We start from the raw sequence: 18099 nt of genomic DNA on the forward strand, positions 1-18099 counted from the left end.
CGCAAGTCTGGCTGCTGGCCGGTGGTGCGTTTAGCGGGGGCGTACGCCCTTAGCTGTAAAATATCGAGGATGAAAAACGTCATATGTGTACGGCTAAAAATTTTTTTGCGTGTACTATATAATATTGTAAAGTACTTGCAAATGTTGCCAGACCTGTAGGTGGGGTCTAAAGTATTGCCAGATCAGGGTATAACTGCTTAAGGGGGTATACCACCTTTGAGCATGAAATTTAACCTCTTTTTCACGATTTCCATACCTCCATAGCCAATCTATCACAGATTAAGAATTTTTTTAGATTTCTGTTCTAGGTCATACCAGTCAGCCGAAATCGTGTACACCAGCTGGACGCACACGGCCTCTTTTGACAGGGTGTATATTTTATATACGAATAATTTTATATACAAAAAATTTTTTTTTACATCTTCAATGTATAATAAAAAGACCCCTTAAAGCCGATTTTCGATTGCTCTATTCCTTATATGTTAAAAAAGATCGTGAAAAAGAGGTTAAATTTCATGCTCAAAGGTGGTATACCCCCTTAAGCAGTTATACCCTGATCTGGCAATACTTTAGACCCCACCTACAGGTCTGGCAACATTTGCAAGTACTTTACAATATTATATAGTACACGCAAAAAAATTTTTAGCCGTACACATATGACGTTTTTCATCCTCGATATTTTACAGCTAAGGGCGTACGCCCCCGCTAAACGCACCACCGGCCAGCAGCCAGACTTGCGCTTTCTTGATTTGCAACATTGCCACAATCGTTTGAGGTTGAAAATTTCCTTAAACAAATGACGTTGGTATTTTCGTAGCCAGCTCTCGGTCTATTACCGCAATTCGAGGGACCGCAAATGATGCAACGTACGACGTTCGGAAGGAGAAGGCCGTGTCTGCGCGATTCGCCGTTTCCTCTCTCGGTCGCGCCCGAACTCGCCAGCGTTTTGCGATCCAGATTCGAGACTCCTATCGTCACCGACTGTCGCACGAATCGCATTTTGCCCTCTCTCTCGATCTTTTCCGCGAGCGCGCGATAGCTCGATTCGTTCGCGATGAGCCCCTCGATCGCCGGAAAGGGGGAGGGAAGCGCGGACGTCGTTTCGTTTCGTCGCGCGTGCGCAAACGCCTCGCACGTGCGCAAACGCCTCGCGCGCGGGTATAAGTAGCGCGAGCGTGTCGCCGTATCCGTACAAAAATTAATCTAAAAGCAACGATTCGTTCGCGCGCATCGCTGATCGAGATGTTTCCCATACTGACGGAGAGGCACGATATTCTCAATCTAACGGCCGAGGATCTGGAATTCGTTCCGAAGATCGTTCTGTTGCGTAATTTTGAGAAATACGTGCACCTGCTGTGGGACTGTTTGCCGGAACATATAAAAAAGGATCCCGAGACGCAGAGATATCGTCCGTGTATGGAACATTACAATCGTCCGTGGCAGCGAACGCACATAGACGGTCCACCGCCGCTCATCAAGGACTGCTACGTGTGCAATAGCGCGCTCGCTCTGAACGGTGAGTCATCGACTTCCCGTTCGAAGTAAGAAGAAATAAATCCTCCCACAACCGCAACCGAATGCGCGGCGCCGGTCTACTCAATCGCGCGATAAACGTTCTTCCCTTCGAACTGCACATACCCGGCTATCAGTTTTGCGGACCCGGTACGCGTCTAGCGAAAAGACTAGCGCGCGGCGAAGAAGGCTTCAATCCGTTGCACGCGGCGTGTCGGGAGCACGACGTCGCGTATTTGCGAAGTTGCGAGCTCGCCGAGCGACACATTGCCGATCGACAGCTCGCCGAGAGGGCGCGCGAGCGCGTCACCGCGAAGGATTCCACGGCCGGTGAGAGACTCGCCGCGGCGGCCGTATGGGCGGTTATAAAGGCGAAGACGAAACTGGGCATGGGTATGGAACGCAAAAGGAAAACGATGAAAGGAATGGGATTGAGGAGAAACACGAAGACAAGAAGGAAGAGCGAGAGGAAGAAGCGGAGGATACTTCCGACAGCGAAACGCGGCGGCTTCTTGCCTTTTCTACCGATGTTGGGCGCGCTCGGTTCCTTGATCGGTGGCGCGGCTGGCGTGGCCAAAGCGGTGAGCGCCGGCAAAGCGGCGCAGCGACAACTCGACGAATTGCAGCGACACAATCGCGCGATGGAGGGTCGCGGGTTGTACCTCGCGCCGTATAAGAAGCGCGGGGGTGGCGTGAGGAGTCGTCAAAAAAAAAATTTCGCGGAAGAAGGCGACGTTAGTGCATCTACCTCCGTACGGTGTCACGACGAACGAGCAGCTCAATCGGCGCGTCGCCTACGCATACCGTTCTTCCGTGGGGTGTTTATGCGCGACGCTCTGCCAACGAGGGTGCGACGCGCGGAGTGCGGCATCGTGAATCTCGACGACGAGGTGGGTCCGGGTACGCATTGGGTCGCTTACGCGAAAAAAGGGAACGCGGCGATCTACTTCGACGCGTTTGGAAATCTCCGTCCGCCGAGGGAGCTCGCGCAATATCTCGGCGAAAGCGCGATCGTGACGTACAATCGTCGCGCGTTTCAGACATTCGATCAGAGAATCTGCGGATAGCTGTGCCTATGATTTCTTCGCGAGATCGATTGGGGGAGTGGTGGACGATTCTCCCGCGATGTCGCTGACGCTCACGTTGACCGGAACCAGCAGCGTTCTCACGGCGAGTCACTTTCCCGCTTTAGATCTGAGCGACTGTGAATACGTGCTGGGTTTAGCGACTTTTGAGACGTACAATTCGATACCGAACGTTACGTCCGCGAACAATCGCTTCTACTTCGGCGAGGACGACCGAAGAATTGTCGTTCCGGAAGGATCGTACGAGCTGCGAGCCGTGAGCAGATATCTGCGCGCCGCTCTTCTTTATCGCGAACGTCGCGCGCGTGAGAGAGAAAAAATTAAAGAGAAAGGAGGAAAACCGCATACCGATGACGCTGGACGGGTAAAAGATAACCGAACGGAGAAGGACGACGGTTATCACATATACGAGGACGAAGACGACAATGACGGTGACGGTTATGGCATATACGAGGACGACGATGAGAACGACGACGACAATGACGGCGGTGATAGAACGATACTCGCTCTTCGCGCCAACGAGAATACCATGAGGAGCGAGATAAAGTGCGCCTACAGAGTGAATTTTACAAAACCGAACAACATCGGTTCTCTTTTGGGTTTCTTGCGCGATTGTATCCTAAAACCGAACAAATGGTACGTTTCCGACGGACCCTTTGACGTCATGAGCGTGAACATAATTCGCATCGAATGCAGCATCACCACGGGAGCGTACAGCAACGGACGCTCGGTGCACGCGATACACAAATTCGCGCCGAAAGTTCCACCGGGATATAAACTGTCGGAGACTCCGACGCAGATCATTTACCTCCCGATTGTCGCGCGAAACGTCACCGATATCACGGTGCGAGTCGTGGATCAGAAAGATCGGTTGATCGACTTTCGCGGCGAGGAGATAACGATTAGACTGCACGTACGTCGTCGTCGCAGTTAATGTGTGTGCGCGTATCTCCGCGACCTGAAGAGAAAGAGCGAGAGGAGGGATGCTCGTTCTGAACGGATCTAGCGCGAATTGTGCGAACGAGCGAGCCAGCCCGTTCTACGACGAGATCGGAAGCGTGGGGAAGAGAAGAGGTGGAGGAGGAAGGAGAGCCGTTCTCAGCAACGCCAACGTCAGGTTCCTACGATCGCTGGGTCTCGCCGTGAGAAACGCGTTGCCGCCGCATCGTTTCCACATCGAAAGAAAAGGCCATTGCCGACATACTGAGTATCGGCAGTGAGCCGATCTTCGACGAGCGCAACGTCGGAATCGAGACTCACACGTATAACCCGTACGTCAACACAACGTTCGGGCACAACGACGAGATACGAATACCCATACAGCAGCAGGATCTGTATATGCTGCCGTGCGACAGTTTCCTGTACGTCGAGGGCCGACTCTACGACGACGGCGCGACGACGGAGGAGCAATACGCGAAATTAGTTAACAACTGCGTCGCGTTTATGTTCGACGAAATTCGATACGAACTGGACGGCGTGGAGATCGACCGGTGTAAAACGTCGGAATAACCAGCACGATAAAGAACTACGTGTCGCTGACCGTCGAACAAGCCAGAAGACTGCAGAACGCCGGATGGAGTTATCCGACGAACGAATCGAATCTGGACAGCGCATCCCATCAATACAACTTTTGCGTACCTTTGAACAATCTGTTGGGTTTCTGCGAGGACTATAAACGCGTGGTGATAAACGCGCGACACGAGCTTATCCTGATACGCGCTCGTAACGACGTCAACTGCGTCGTAGATCCGAAAAAAACCGTGCCGAGAGATCCAGCCAAGGATCCTAAAATTTTGTTGGTGAAGGTGCAATGGCGTATGCCTCACGTGGCGTTAAACGACGCACAGTGGGAAATTCTGTGCTGTTTTTGGACAAAATTCTTGTGACAGCACAATTTTCAAGATATCCCGTTGATTTTTTTTTTTAAATGCTCAGGAAGACTTGTGCATTAATGCAGTACTGCGGAAATATATTTGTCGCACAACGAAAATTGTTAAACATAGAGTGCAATCCAATAAATATGAAATTCATATGCAAAAAACGGTAATCCCTTCATAGACACAAGCTTCTAGGGTATAGTTTAACCGAGATGGATATTATTTTAATTATGTTTCAAGTCGTTGATAACAAATTCAAGCTTTAAATTTCAAAATTAATTTGTTTAAACAAATTATCTCAAATAAGATGTTTTATAAATTTTTATTTCAAAATCTGTGGATAGAATTACATAGAAAAAACCTAGTAGGCTGTGGCGGCTAGGAGCGCCCTGAGAGACGGGCGGCAGCGACGGGCGTGACGTTGGTGGCCTGGTCCTAGCGTGCTTTCGCAGCGTGGTCGTTATCGAAAAAGCATTTCACGGCTCGTACGCTCCCTGTAAAAGGAGATACCGAGAGTGAAGTACTTTTTCGATAACGACCACGCTGCGAAAGCACGCTAGGACCAGGCCACCAACGTCACGCCCGTCGCTGCCGCCCGTCAACTCAGCGCAGCCCCAGGAACGCCTGACGAAAGCGTGGAGGCTCATACGACTCACTTCGCCACCGTGGCCGCTCACTCGTCCGCCCAGGGACCATCTCACCACGTGGGATATCCGCCTACGCCGCCGCACATCGCCGCGATATATCGTACCCTCATTGCTGTCGCCGCTGCCTGCATCACCGAAGGACCTCCACTCGCAGGGCACACAGACCGTGCCACCGCCGCGAGTGCACCGCGGTCTTCAGACGCAGACGGCTATCAGCGACGCCGAGGCACAGACGGATAGCGAGTGGGAGACTCCCACCGTCGAGAGAGGAACGCAGGCGTGTATCCCGTGGCCAGCAAATACACAGGCTACGCAAACGGAGTACGAGGACTTCCACCCTCGTGAGTCCGGTACGCCGCCCGGAACACCGCCGGCCTGGAAGCGCCTGAATAAGTGGGGGCAACAGCCACTCCACCGGACGAGGACACAGCCCTCCATTACGTGGGCTGAGCGACCACCGCGGTAGCCCCGTACAATCGGCCCTTTTCAGGGCCACGCAAATACACCACATCAACGGTCCTTCTCAGGACCACGTCCCATTACTGTACATACATGTATATAGCTGTACATACGTTATTAAGAATATATCTTGTGTCTACCAGACTTTCACGTCTCATCAATTACGGAACCTCACACTGCGCATCCTGCCGTCCTAGAGCGAGCGAACGATAGCGAGCGAAAACAAAGGTAGCCAAGGCGCTACATAGGCCTTCAAAGTAATATCTTTTAGATCCAAATTGTTAATAATAATTTACGATTATTTTTTTAACTTAAAGTATAATATCTCCTATATCTTTATTTAAAGGAATTAACGGAAGATTATCAAGCGAAATGAATATAATTTTCATGATTTTTGGTAGCTGATTACGAATTTAACCTCAGAATTGCAAAATTAATTTGTTTAAACAAATTTATTTAAACAAATTATCTGAAAATAATATTTTTTATGAATATTCATTTCAAAATTATTCTGCAGATGAAATTACATTAAAAAAATAGAAAAAGCCTTCGAAGTAACACATTGTAGATCTAAATTGTTAATAATAAAAGTTGATTATTTTTTTATAATATTTTTTATTTAGTATTACACAATAAATATATATTTGTATAATTTTCTCTGAATTTTCACTGAGTTTTGTTTAATAATAATAGTAATTTTCTTTTATGATTAACTGTCTTTGGTTATCGTTTTTAATATTAAAAGATGCTTATATCTTTTAATATTAAAAACGATAACCAAAGACAGATCACAAAAGAAAATTACTATTATTATTAAACAAAAACTCAGAGAAAATTATACAAATATATATTTATTATGTAATACTAAATAAAAAATATTATAAAAAAATAATCAACCTTTATTATTAACAATTTAGATCTACAAGGTGTTACTTCGAAGGCTTTTTCTATTTTTTCTATGTAATTCCATCTGCAGAATGATTTTGAAATAAATATTCATAAAAAATATTATTTTCAGATAATTTGTTTAAATAAATTTGTTTAAACAAATTAATTTTGCAATTTTGAGGTTAAATTCGTAATCAGCTATCAAAAATCATAAAAATTATATTCATTTCGCTTGATGATCTTCCGTTAATTCCTTTAAATAAAGAAATAGGAGATATTATACTTTAAGTTAAAAAAATAATCGTAAATTATTATTAACAATTTGGATCTAAAAGATATTACTTTGAAGGCCTACTATGTTTTTTCTATGAAATTCTATCCACAGATTTTGAAATAAAAATTTATAAAACATCTTACTTTGAGATAATTTGTTTAAACACATTAATTTTGAAATTTAAAGCTTGAATTTGTTATCAACGACTTGAAACATAATTAAAATGATATCCATCTCGGTTAAACTATACCCTAGAAGCTTGTGTCTATGAAGGGATTACCGTTTTTTGCATATGAATTTCATATTTACTGGATTGCACTCTATGTTTAACAATTTTCGTTGTGCGACAAATATATTTCCGCAGTACTGCATTAATGCACAAGTCTTCCTGAGCATTTAAAAAAAAAATCAACGGAATATCTTAAAAATTGTGCTGTCCCAAGAATTTTGTCCAAAAACAGCACAGAATTTCCCACTGTGCGGCGGCTGGTAAATTCGATCTGCGGATGCTGAATATCCTCTGCCCTAAGGCCGAACTGTTGCAACAGCTGCGCGATCTCCTCGATCGAATCGTACGCCTCAACGATTTAACGTCACCGGCGAGCGATTCGGACGATGACGACGACGGCGGCGGCGTTCGGCTTTCCGATCGCCGTATCCGCCGAAGGAAGTAGAGGACCGCTCAAATTCCCACACCACGCCGCACATCGCGCGATATATAGTAAGAACTTTTCTACTTATACCGATGTGTCCCCCCAAAGCATCAGTATCGCATCGTCAGCCGAATACGACGCGTTGGAAAAAAATCAGAGACGAACGATACTACAGCGCGTGCAAAATGTTCTCGACGCTGACCGATTGACCCGCGCCGAAGGGTTTTTCCCTCGCGAGACGGATTCGGAGATGAACGACAACAGCAAGATACGAAGGATTGATTTGACGGACGATCATCTTCATCGGGAGTCGCGTTCCAGCTCTCACCCCCCCCCCCCCCACCGACATGCCCGTTGACGTGCCTGCGGTCCTAACGACGCGTTATATCTGCTGACGACGACTGGCTACAAATACTTAGCCGTAGGTATCACGATTAAGTCACCGTGGTACAGTATACCCACGCCTTCGTACGTGGATATCGCCCTGGGAGATAAACAAGGCAGGGAAGTCTCTCTGACGCTCGATATGTGGAAAGGACTAGTCAAGCGCAAACGCGACATATTGTCGTGTATGCAATCCACCCCCGTCGATGGAACCCGCCCCCCCTCACCGATAACGATCGGAGACATGACGCTGCGATTCGGAGTGATCAACAACCTGCCGATCCTGCGTATGGAGCTACCCAACGCGGCTCGTGTGGCGATGTCGCTCAAAACCGTGCTCACGCTGTATGATCTCCAATTTTGCGTCGATCGCATCGTCTCGGCGCTGAGCGCGGCGGCCGAGGAAGTCGACGCGAAGTTTTCACGCTATCGGAAGAGTAGACCAACAACAGTCCCTCCGGCTGCCGGTTACAACCGAGGGGAAGCGGGGGGGGCCGCGCGCACGCGGGGCGAACGCCATAAGAGATGGGGGAGGGGGACGAGGGGGGCATGGGGTGGGGATGGGTGAGGGGGGTGAAGGGCGGACAGGTGCAAGGGGAAACAGGGGGGGTGAGGTGGACAGGTGTGAGGGGAAATTTCCCCTGTAACCGGACAAACATTCCCCTGGAACTGGACAAAGGTGTATCGCTGTCCAATCAGATTGCAGTACGAAGACTCGAGGCTGTCCAATCAGATGCGAGTATTTTGTGGGAACACCTGTCCCTAGGCGGGTGATGGGGAATTTCGCACCGCAGTGTTGCCACCTTGCGGTAACCTAAAAGACGTAAATTCCCTAGGCGGGTGATGGGGAATTTCGCGCCGCAGGGTTGCCACCGGGGGGGTGGGGGGATCGTCGTTCCCGGGCGCTCCGAGAAAGCGCTCGGATCGGCGTTATCGACCGCGTTATCGGCCGCGAGCGGAAATCCGCCCCGATTCGCGCGTCATCGCGAATAATTTTTTTCATCGCGCGCGTTCGAACGCGTCCAAACTCGTTCTAACTTGTTCAAGGTCGCTCTTCTCGACGTCCCCGCGCGGTGGGATTGGTGAGCGCGCGAAAACACGTTCGAACGTGTTCAAGGCCGTTCTTTTCGCGGGTCCCGATAACCGTTATTTGTTCTTGTTCGTCTCGGTTCGAAAGTTGTTTCGATCCTTCCCTACGCATCGTAGATGACGCAATCGCGGCGATCGTGGAGTAAGCGGTGTCGGGGGACCTAGGGAGCGCGGGATCGTATCGAGATAGGTACGGAAAAGAAAGAGAGAGAACACATATATGAGATATCCGCGTACGAGCGGTAGTTTTTTATTTTGAAAAATACAATATGTATTTACATACGTCGATACTCGTTTACAGTGTTTCTGTGTGTATAAATATATATATATAAATTTGTAAACGTGCGTCGTGACGTTCAGGATTTGAAACAAAGCGCGGTAATCTCACAGTCGACGATTTTGTTAGGATCGAAAAATTCGCTTTTCAGTATCGCAGTCTTGGCCGAAGTTCCCGTCTTAATCGCGTTGGCGGCGAGAGCAGGGTGGGGAGCGACATTGCCAGACGAGCCGCGTTGGGTAGTTCCATACGCAAGATCGACAGGTTGTTGATCAATCCGAATCGCAGCGTCAGATCTCCGATCGATATCGGCGAGGGGGGGCGGGTTCCATCGACGAGGTTGGATCGCAGACACGCCAATATGTCGTGTTTGCGCTCGAGTAGTCCTTTCCACATATCGAGCGTCAGAGAGATCTCCTTGCCTTGCTTATCTCCCAGGGCGATATCCACGTACGAAGGTGCGGGTATACCGTACCACGGTGACTTAACCGTGACACCGATGGCTAAGTATTTGTAGCCAGTCGTCGTCAGCGGATAACGGGTCGCCAGGATGCGCACCGCAGGCGCGACGACGGGGTTGCGAACGTCGTTGGAGGGGTGAGAGCTGGAACGCGACTCCCGATGATGATGATGATGCTGATGATGATCGTCCGTCGATTCGATCCTTCGTCTTTTGCCGTTGTCGTTCACCTCCGAATCCGTCTCGCGAGGGGAAAGATCCCTCAGCGCGGGTCGATCGGCCAACGTCGAGAACATTTCGCACGCGCGTTGCAGTATCGTTCGTTTCTGATTTCTGTTTCGACGCGTCGTATTCAGCTGACGAGGCGATACTGATGCTTTGGCGGGAACACATCGGTATAAGTAGAAAAGTTCTCACTTATATCGCGCGATGTGCGGTGTGGTGTGGGGATTTGCGCAGTCCTCTACTTCCTTCGGCGGACACGGCGATCGTAAAGCTGAACGCCGCCGCCGCCGTCGTCGTCGTCCGAATCGCTCGCCGGTGACGTTAAATCGCCGACGCGTACGATTCGATCGAGAAGATCGCGCAACTGCTGCAACAGTTCGGTCTTAGGGCAGACGATATTCAGCATCCGTAGATCGAATTTACCGGCGGCCGTGACGGTTTTCGTAAATTCGTTGAATCTGTAGAACTGCGTCCGAGTGGTGAAGTACAGATTGCCGTCGACGTATCGGAAGATCGACGTCACGCCGGTCGGTATTCCGGGAAACGTCGCCTCGAGAGGCGTACGTCTGACGACTTTCTTCGTACATTCGTCTATCTCGCCCACCGAGTTACCGTTGTACATCACGAAGGAACGGCCTCTATGGGTGTTTACCGCTCCGTTGAGTTTCGCATCTGCGGGAAATCCGAGTTCTCGCAAGGTCTTCGGCCAATTCGGCCTCAGAGAAAATTCCGGATATTGAACCATGTATACCAAATTATCTACGAACACCATGAGATCACCGGACGGAGATTGATAGGCGGCAGCTATGCGCGTGTAATTGTCGTGAAGAAAGCTCATGTGATTCGACAGAGCTAACGGTCCATTGTACGTCCTACCGTCCAGATCGATCGACCAAACGTAACGCCCGTACGAGATGTACATTCGATTTTCCAAAACCAATATCGCGTTTACGCGACCAAGGGCGCACAGGTCCGGCGATGGTTGCGGCGGCCGTGACCGCGGTGGCGGCGGTGGCGGCGGCGGCGGCGGCGGCGGCGCCGGCGTCTGTGAGGGCGCGTTCGTCCGTTTTTCACCGTACAAACGTTGAATGTCGAGAATGTCGAATCTGTCGAGCTTAACCGGATACTGCTTGTCGGGCGAGTACGCGAACATCACCGAGGTCTTGCGCTCATTATGCCCCAATCCGAGAGAGTGACCGATCTCGTGCGTCAGCGTGAAATGCAGGGAAAACGTATTCGGGGAATTTTTACCGACGTGAATATGCCACGGCTCGTCACCGTCGACGTGCACCTCGGAGACGAATCCCGCTTCGTTCGTCGGGAGATACGCGTGGGCCAGCACGTTACCGGGACCGTCGAATTTGGCCGAGCAATTTGGGCCGTTTACGTTGATATTCGTGTTACCGTGACGTCGGGTTCGCCAAGATATTATAATGTCAGGATTCGTTTCGGAGCGTTCGAACGTCAACGCCGAATGTTGCGACCACAGGTCGAACGCGGCCCGCGCGGTATTCAGCTCCTCTTTGGCGGCTACGTAAAAATCCCACGTCAGGTGAGTCCTCGGCCATTTGGATAGACTCGCCGCCGTTCCGTGCTTCAAGGATATCTTGGAAACCACATCGCGGTTTACGCATAAATTGCAGCGTTTCGTCGTCGAGCGTTCCATCGCCGGGCAGACCGTAGTATCGTTGAAATTCCTCGATGGCGTTACGAAGAACGTCGTTTCGTCTCTGAGCCGGAAACGCGTCCACATCTTCGGTCAGATATCCGTATTTCCGCAGGTAATCGATCGTATGTGCGTAATTCTCATCCGTGGGATTGACGCACATCGCGGCGATAAAACACGCGGTTAACGCGATTACGCGCGAGAGCCACATCGTCGAGGGCGAGAGAGAGCGAGAGAAACGGCGGAACTGCGATAACGGCGTTTCGCGATATGAGCGCGATCGCGACGCGCGGCTCACGCGGTGACGCTCGTTGCCGATAGCGCGGACAGGTGGCGGCGGGGTCTCGCGGTGGAAAAAATGCGTCGATTCCGGCGGATGAGTCCGTTTTGATAAAAAAAAATTGCATTTTTTCCTCTGTGCAAAGTTTCTAAAAATAGTTTTTTTTATTGCACAATATCCTGCTTTTTTATGGACGATGACGATGCGTCGCGATACGAGCGACTTACATGGGCATGCTCGCTACCGATAGCGCGGACAGGTGGCGGCGGAGGTCTCGGGGTGGAAGAAATGCGTCGACGAATCCGGCGGATGAGTCGGTTTGATTAGAAAAATGCATCTCTTCCTGTGTGCAAAAGGTCAATTTTTTACATAGTTTTAATTACACACGCAATATCCTTTATGATTGCACATCCCTTCTTTGATTCCGCATCCTTCTTCGATTGCACATCCTCGATATATATAAGGACTCGAGGCTAGACTCGGGTGTAGTTCGTTCACAGTTTTTCGAGCTAGTGACGTGAATTATTCCTAAGAACACGTAATGGACAAAATATCCAAACTGAAAGGAGTGTGCGAATTGGCGCAAATCCAGGCAACGTCCGTAGCTAGGGCTACGGACGACTTACACGAGGCGGTGCTGCAGCTGCAGCATCGCCTTAGAAATATCGTCGATGGAGCGCCGCCCTGTCTGCAAGTCACGATCCGCGTCGACGAGGACGCACGGATGTTCGATCGAATGTGAGTATGCAAATGTAAAATTATATTGTTATATATTTATTTATTTATAAATTCACTTATATATTCAGTTATATATTTATTTATAAATTCACTTATATATATTCATTTATATATAATTATTAATAATATGTATTTTTTGTGAAGAGGACTCATCGGAGCGGTGTTTAAAAAATCCAGGAACCACATGCGTTTGTACGCTGCGAGGATTCGCAGCATGTATCGGGACGCGGCGCGACTCGATTCATCGGCGAAGCGTCCCGATACGTGCTGCGACGGCAACGCTGACAACGACAACGAAGACAACAACGACGACGACGACGACGACGACGACGAGGAGGATGAGAGCGGTCGCGGCAATATTGATATCAACTTGATTGACGTCGACTTCGAGGACGACGTCGTCGAGGGCTGGCCCTTCGTTTCTAACAAGAAATAATATGTAAAAAAATAAAAAATAGTAAATAAGTAGTATATAATATAACATAATAGAATATAACATAATATACTATAATATAATATAACATAATATAATATAATATAACATAATATAATATAACATAATATACTATAATATAATAATATAACATAATATAATATAATATAAAGGGGTTAGCTCTCTTCATAATAAAGTGGATAAAATCATATTGTTATGTATATAATTATATCAAACAATAAAGATTTTAATGTCATTTATGAAAGATTATGTTACAACACCATATGTCAAATATCCTTTCTTTGGTTTCTTCTACTCCTATTTTATATTTCTTTTTAATTCGGTTGAATAGAGCAAACTTTATACGCAATCAAAGATTTATATACGAATGTACGAAAACAAAACCTCCTCTATGAGGAAGCAATAAGTATAAAGTAGTAAATAAGTAGTATATAATATACAAGAATAAATATAATATTGGATGAATATAATATTAAATAAAGATAAATACGTGTGAACAGCAACGAGATTAGACGCTCCCGCCGCCGATATCGCGCTTCCGCTCGACGCTCCCGACTCCGCGCTCATTGACAGTTTCGCGCGCTCGGCGTTATCGTTGCCGTTCTTCTTCGGAGTTCGACGCTCTCGTTCGCTTACGCATCACGCTCGTCGCTCGCGCGCTCGACGCTATCGCGCTCGGCGTTATCGAGTACGATTATACGTATGGTGTAGGTATGCGAATAATGAATAACTTTCCTCGTTGATTTTACATCAGTTTTTTATTGAATAAAATATAGATAGATAGATCCTTTTTATTGAATAAAATATAGATAGATCTTTTTGTTAATGATTACAATATATACATATATAGATGGATGGATACACATTTATATTTAATCCGTGGAGTCGATGCTGGAGAGACACTCGCGTCGCTCGTTCCACCAGTCGCGCAACTTCATCACGTTCTCCATCGCGCAGCACCGTTGATGGCGTCCGCAGCGAAACGTGCGATCGGCGCGAAGAAACTCCAGCCGATCGATGTCGTCGTACTCGGCGTCGATGGTCTCGATCGTCGCGTCGACGTCGCCGAGAATCTCCTCCAGCCACCTCTTCTTCTCGAGGCCTTTCACGTATATTCGCGCGCCGGGCGTCTCTTCTCCCTCGCCCAGGTCGTCGCACACCGCGCGTCGAATAATCGACCTGGCTAGGCGATAGTCCACGTCCCCGTCTTTCCAACGGAGGCTGTGATGGTTCGCCATCAGCCAGTTGGCCCTTGCTTTTTCGGCGTTCGTGAGCAGGTCCCACTTCATCGGCGCGCGAAACACGTGATGCGCGAGTTCGCGCGTCTCGCTTCGGAGCACGGCCACCTCCTTCGCGACGAATCTGTCGCTCACCACGATTCCCTGCAGGTCGACGAAGATCGTCGTTGCCGCTGCGGCCATCGAGTCGGTGCGCGTCGAACAATTCACGCTCAAACTGCTCGTTCTTAACGGGATCTGAGGAACGATCGAAGGATCCCCGTCTTTATATATATATCTCCCGTTTCCGGGGTGTGGTATCCTACAATCGCCATTTCCGCTAGATGATTTTGCGCACCACATTGGTCAGCGGACCGTACTCGATGACGCGATCGTGAACGATGAGACAAAAGGCGGTGGTCTTCGGCGGAACGTTTTCCTTGCATTCGAATTCGATGCGCACGTCCACGGTGGCGCTCTTCACCGCTTCGTTCTGGCGGGAACAATCGATCACCACGAGCGGCGCTACTCGCGCGAAGTCGCGCGGGGAAAAGAGCGCGTCGTCGCGACTATCCCCGTAGTACGCTCCTCGAAATTTCGCGTACATCTCGTACAGCACGGCGAACTTGTCGCTTTCGAAATCCGCGTTCACGTCGTCGTAGCGATAGAATTCCGAGTTGAGATACAATTTCACGTTGGCGAGCGCGCAATGATCGAACCTCGAGGAGTCCTCCGTGAATTCGTTTCGCCGTCCGGTCTGCAGCGCGAATATGACGTATCGCGGCTTCTCCAACTGCGGCGCGGCTTTCACGGCCCACGAATGCTTGGTCGTGCTCTGCAGCAGAGGAAATTCGTACAGGTCCCAAGAGCGAAAGCCCACGCTCAGAAATCGTCCGCTCTCCAACGTTCGCAAAAGCGACAATTTAGTCACGTCGTTTAACGCCACGTGCGGCATACGCCATTGCACCTTCAGTGGCGTAATTTTAGGATCCTTGGTGGGATCTCTCGGCACGGTTTTTTTCGGATCTACGACGCAGTTAACGTCGTTCCGAGCGCGTATCAGGATAAGTTCGTGTCGCGCGTTTATCACCACGCGTCTGTAGTCCTCGCAGAAACCCAAAAGAATATTCAAAGGTACGCAAAAGTTGAATTGACGGGACGCGTCGTTCAGATTCGATTCGTTCGTCGGATAACTCCATCCGGCGTTCTGCAGTCTCCTGGCTCGTTCGGCGGTCAGCGACGCGTAGTTCTTTATCGTGCTGGTTATGCCGACGTTTCTACACCGGTCGATCACCACGCCGTCGAGTTCGTATCGAATCTCGTCGAACATAAACGCCACGCAGTTGTTGACCAATTTCGCGTATTGCCTTTGACCATCCGTCGCTTCCGACGTCGTCGCGCTCGCGCCGTCGTCATAGAGTCGTCCCTCGACGTACAGAAAACTGTCGCACGGCAGCGTATACAGATCCTGTTGCTGTATGGGTATTCGTATCTCGTCGTTGTGCCCGAACGTCGTGTTCACGTACGGGTTATACGTGTGAGTCTCGATTCCGACGATGCGCTCGTCGAAGATCGGCTCACCGCCGATACTCAGGATGTCGGCCATGGTCTTTCCTTTCGAAGTAGAAACGACGCGTTTCTCACGGCGAGACCCAGCGATCGTAGGAACCTAACGTTGGCGTTGCTGAGAACGGCTCTCTTTCCTCCTCGACCACCACCACCGCCACCTCTTCTCTTCCTTACGCTTTCGATTACGTCGTAGAACGGGCTAGCTCGCTCGTTCGTACAATCCGCGCTCGATCCGTTCAGAACGAGCATCCCTCTCACTCTCTCTCTTCAGGTCGCGGAGATACGCGCGCACACACACTAACTGCGGCGACGACGTACGTGCAGTCTAATCGTTATCTCCTCGCCGCGAAAGTCGATCAATCGATCGTTCTGATCCACGATTCGCACCGTGATATCTGTGACGTTTCGCGCGACGATCGGGAGGTAAATGATCTGCGTCGGAGTCTCCGACAGTTTATATCCCGGTGGAACTTTCGGCGCGAATTCGTGTATCGCGTGCACCGAGCGTCCGTTGCTGTACGCTCCTGTGGTGATGCTGCATTCGATGCGAATTATGTTCACGCTCATGACGTCAACGGGTCCGTCGGAAACGTACCATTTGTTCGGTTTTAGGATACGATCGCGCGAGAAACCCAAAAGAGAACCGATGTTGTTCGGTTTTGTAAAATTTACTCTGTAGGCGCACTTTATCTCGCTCCTCATGGTATTCTCGTTGGCGCGAAGAGCGAGTATCGTTCTATCGCCGCCGTCATCGTCGTCGTTCTTGCCGTCGTTGTCCCCGTATATGCCATAACCGTCGTCGTCGTCGTCGTCGTCTTCGTCCCCGTATATGCGATAAGCGTCGTCGTTATCGTCGTCGTCGTTCTTCTCCGTTCGTTTATTTTCTTTTAACCGTCCAGCGCCATCGGCCTGCAGTTTTTCTCTCTTCTCTTTCTCTTTCTCTCTCTCTCGCGGGCGCGACGTTCGCGATGAAGAAGAGCGGCTCGCAAATATCTGCTCACAGCTCGCAGCTCGTACGACCCTTCCGGAACGACGATCTTCCGGTCGTCCTCGCCGAAGTAGAATCGATTGTTCGCCGACGTAACGTTCGGTATCGAATTGTACGTCTCAAAAGTCGCCGAACCCAGCTCGTACTCGCCGTCGCTCAGATTCAAAGCGGGAAAGTGACTCGCCGTGAGAACGCTGCTGGTTCCGGTTAACGTGAGCGTCAGCGACATCGCGGGAGAACGTCGATCGTTCGCCACCGCTCCCCCAATCGATCTTGCGAAGAAATCGCAGGCACAGCTGTCCGCAGATTCTCTGCTCGAACGTCTGGAACGCGCGACGATTGTACGTCACGATCGCGCTCTCGCCGCCACCGCCGAGATATCGCGCGAGATCCCTCGGCGGACGGAGATTTCCGAAAGCGTCGAAGTAGATCGCCGCGTTCCCTTTCTTCGCGTAAGCGACCCAATGCGTGCCCGGACCCGCCGCGTCGTCGAGATTCACGATGCCGCACTCCGCGTGTCGCACCCTCGTCGGCAGAGCGTCGCGCATGAACACCCCACGGAAGAACGGTATGCGTAGGCGACGCGCCGATCGATCGAGCTGCTCGTTCGTCGTGACGCCGTACGGCGGCAGATCCGACGTCGCCGCTAACGTCGCCTTCTTCCGCGAAATTTTTTTTTTTTCGGCGATTCTCCTCGCGCCACCTCCGCGCTTCTTATACGGCGTGAGGTACAGCCCGCGACCCTCCATCGCGCGATTGTGTCGCTGCAGTTCCTCGAGTTCCCGTCGCGCCGCTTTGCCGGCGCTCACCGCCTTGGCCACGCCAGCCGCGCCACCGATCAAGGAACCGAGCGCACCCAACATCGGTAGAAAAGGCAAGAAGCCGCCGCGTTTCGCCGTCGGAAGTATCCTCCGCCTCTTCCTCCTCGTCTTCGCGTTTCTCCCCGTTCCTTTCCTCTTTCTTCCTTTTTTCCTTTCCATACCCATGCCCAGTTTCGTCTTCGCTTTCATAGCCGCCCATACGGCCGCCGCGGCGAGTCTCTCACTGACCGCCGAGTCCTTCGCGGTGACGCGCTCGCGCGCCCTCTCGGCGAGCAGTCGATCGGCGACGTGTCGTTCGGCGAGCTCGCCGCTTCGCGAGTACGCTATGTCGTGCTCGCGACACGCCGCGTCCAACGGATTGATGCCTTTGTCGCCGCGCGCTAGTCTCTTCGCTAGACGCGTACCGTGTCCGCAAAACTGATAGCCGGGTATATGCAGCTCGAAGGGAAGAGCGTTTATCGCGCGATCGAGTAGACCGGCGCCGCGCATTCGGTCGCGGTTGCGGGAGGGTTTTTTCTTCTCAATTCGAACGGAAA

At 50.3% G+C, this 18099-nt stretch overlaps 3 protein-coding genes across 3 annotated transcripts; 1 reads left to right on the forward strand and 2 right to left on the reverse strand.

Moving 5' to 3' along the window:
* Positions 1-10068: 10068 nt before the first annotated feature.
* Positions 10069-11583, reverse strand: LOC139780789 (stromelysin-1-like). The gene has a single exon (XM_071719505.1). It carries the CDS (start codon positions 11581-11583, stop codon positions 10069-10071), a length of 1515 nt encoding a protein of 504 aa, XP_071575606.1.
* A 698-nt stretch (positions 11584-12281) lies between these two features.
* Positions 12282-12950, forward strand: LOC139780790 (uncharacterized). Its single transcript, XM_071719506.1, has 2 exons — positions 12282-12514; positions 12659-12950. Exons 1-2 carry the CDS (start codon positions 12318-12320, stop codon positions 12948-12950), a joined length of 489 nt encoding a protein of 162 aa, XP_071575607.1. The 5' UTR covers positions 12282-12317.
* Positions 12951-14525: 1575 nt separating this feature from the next.
* On the reverse strand, positions 14526-15791 carry LOC139780791 (uncharacterized). Its single transcript, XM_071719507.1, has one exon. It carries the CDS (start codon positions 15789-15791, stop codon positions 14526-14528), a length of 1266 nt encoding a protein of 421 aa, XP_071575608.1.
* Positions 15792-18099: the final 2308 nt, after the last annotated feature.

This window comes from Temnothorax nylanderi, unplaced genomic scaffold (assembly GCF_030848795.1).
Source record: "Temnothorax nylanderi isolate EJ_2023f unplaced genomic scaffold, tnyl_v1.0 TNYL_tig0298_pilon, whole genome shotgun sequence".
NCBI lineage: Eukaryota > Metazoa > Arthropoda > Insecta > Hymenoptera > Formicidae > Temnothorax > Temnothorax nylanderi.

Excerpts from the sequence above, each read along its gene's own strand:
- LOC139780789 (XM_071719505.1), bottom strand. The coding sequence starts at position 11,583 with ATGTGGACGCGTTTCCGGCTCAGAGACGAAACGACGTTCTTCGTAACG.
- LOC139780790 (XM_071719506.1), top strand. The coding sequence starts at position 12,318 with ATGGACAAAATATCCAAACTGAAAGGAGTGTGCGAATTGGCGCAAATC. Across the intron at positions 12,515-12,658 it reads GCACGGATGTTCGATCGAAT|AGGACTCATCGGAGCGGTGT; the intron begins GTGAGTATGCAA and ends TTTTTTGTGAAG.
- LOC139780791 (XM_071719507.1), bottom strand. The coding sequence starts at position 15,791 with ATGGCCGACATCCTGAGTATCGGCGGTGAGCCGATCTTCGACGAGCGC.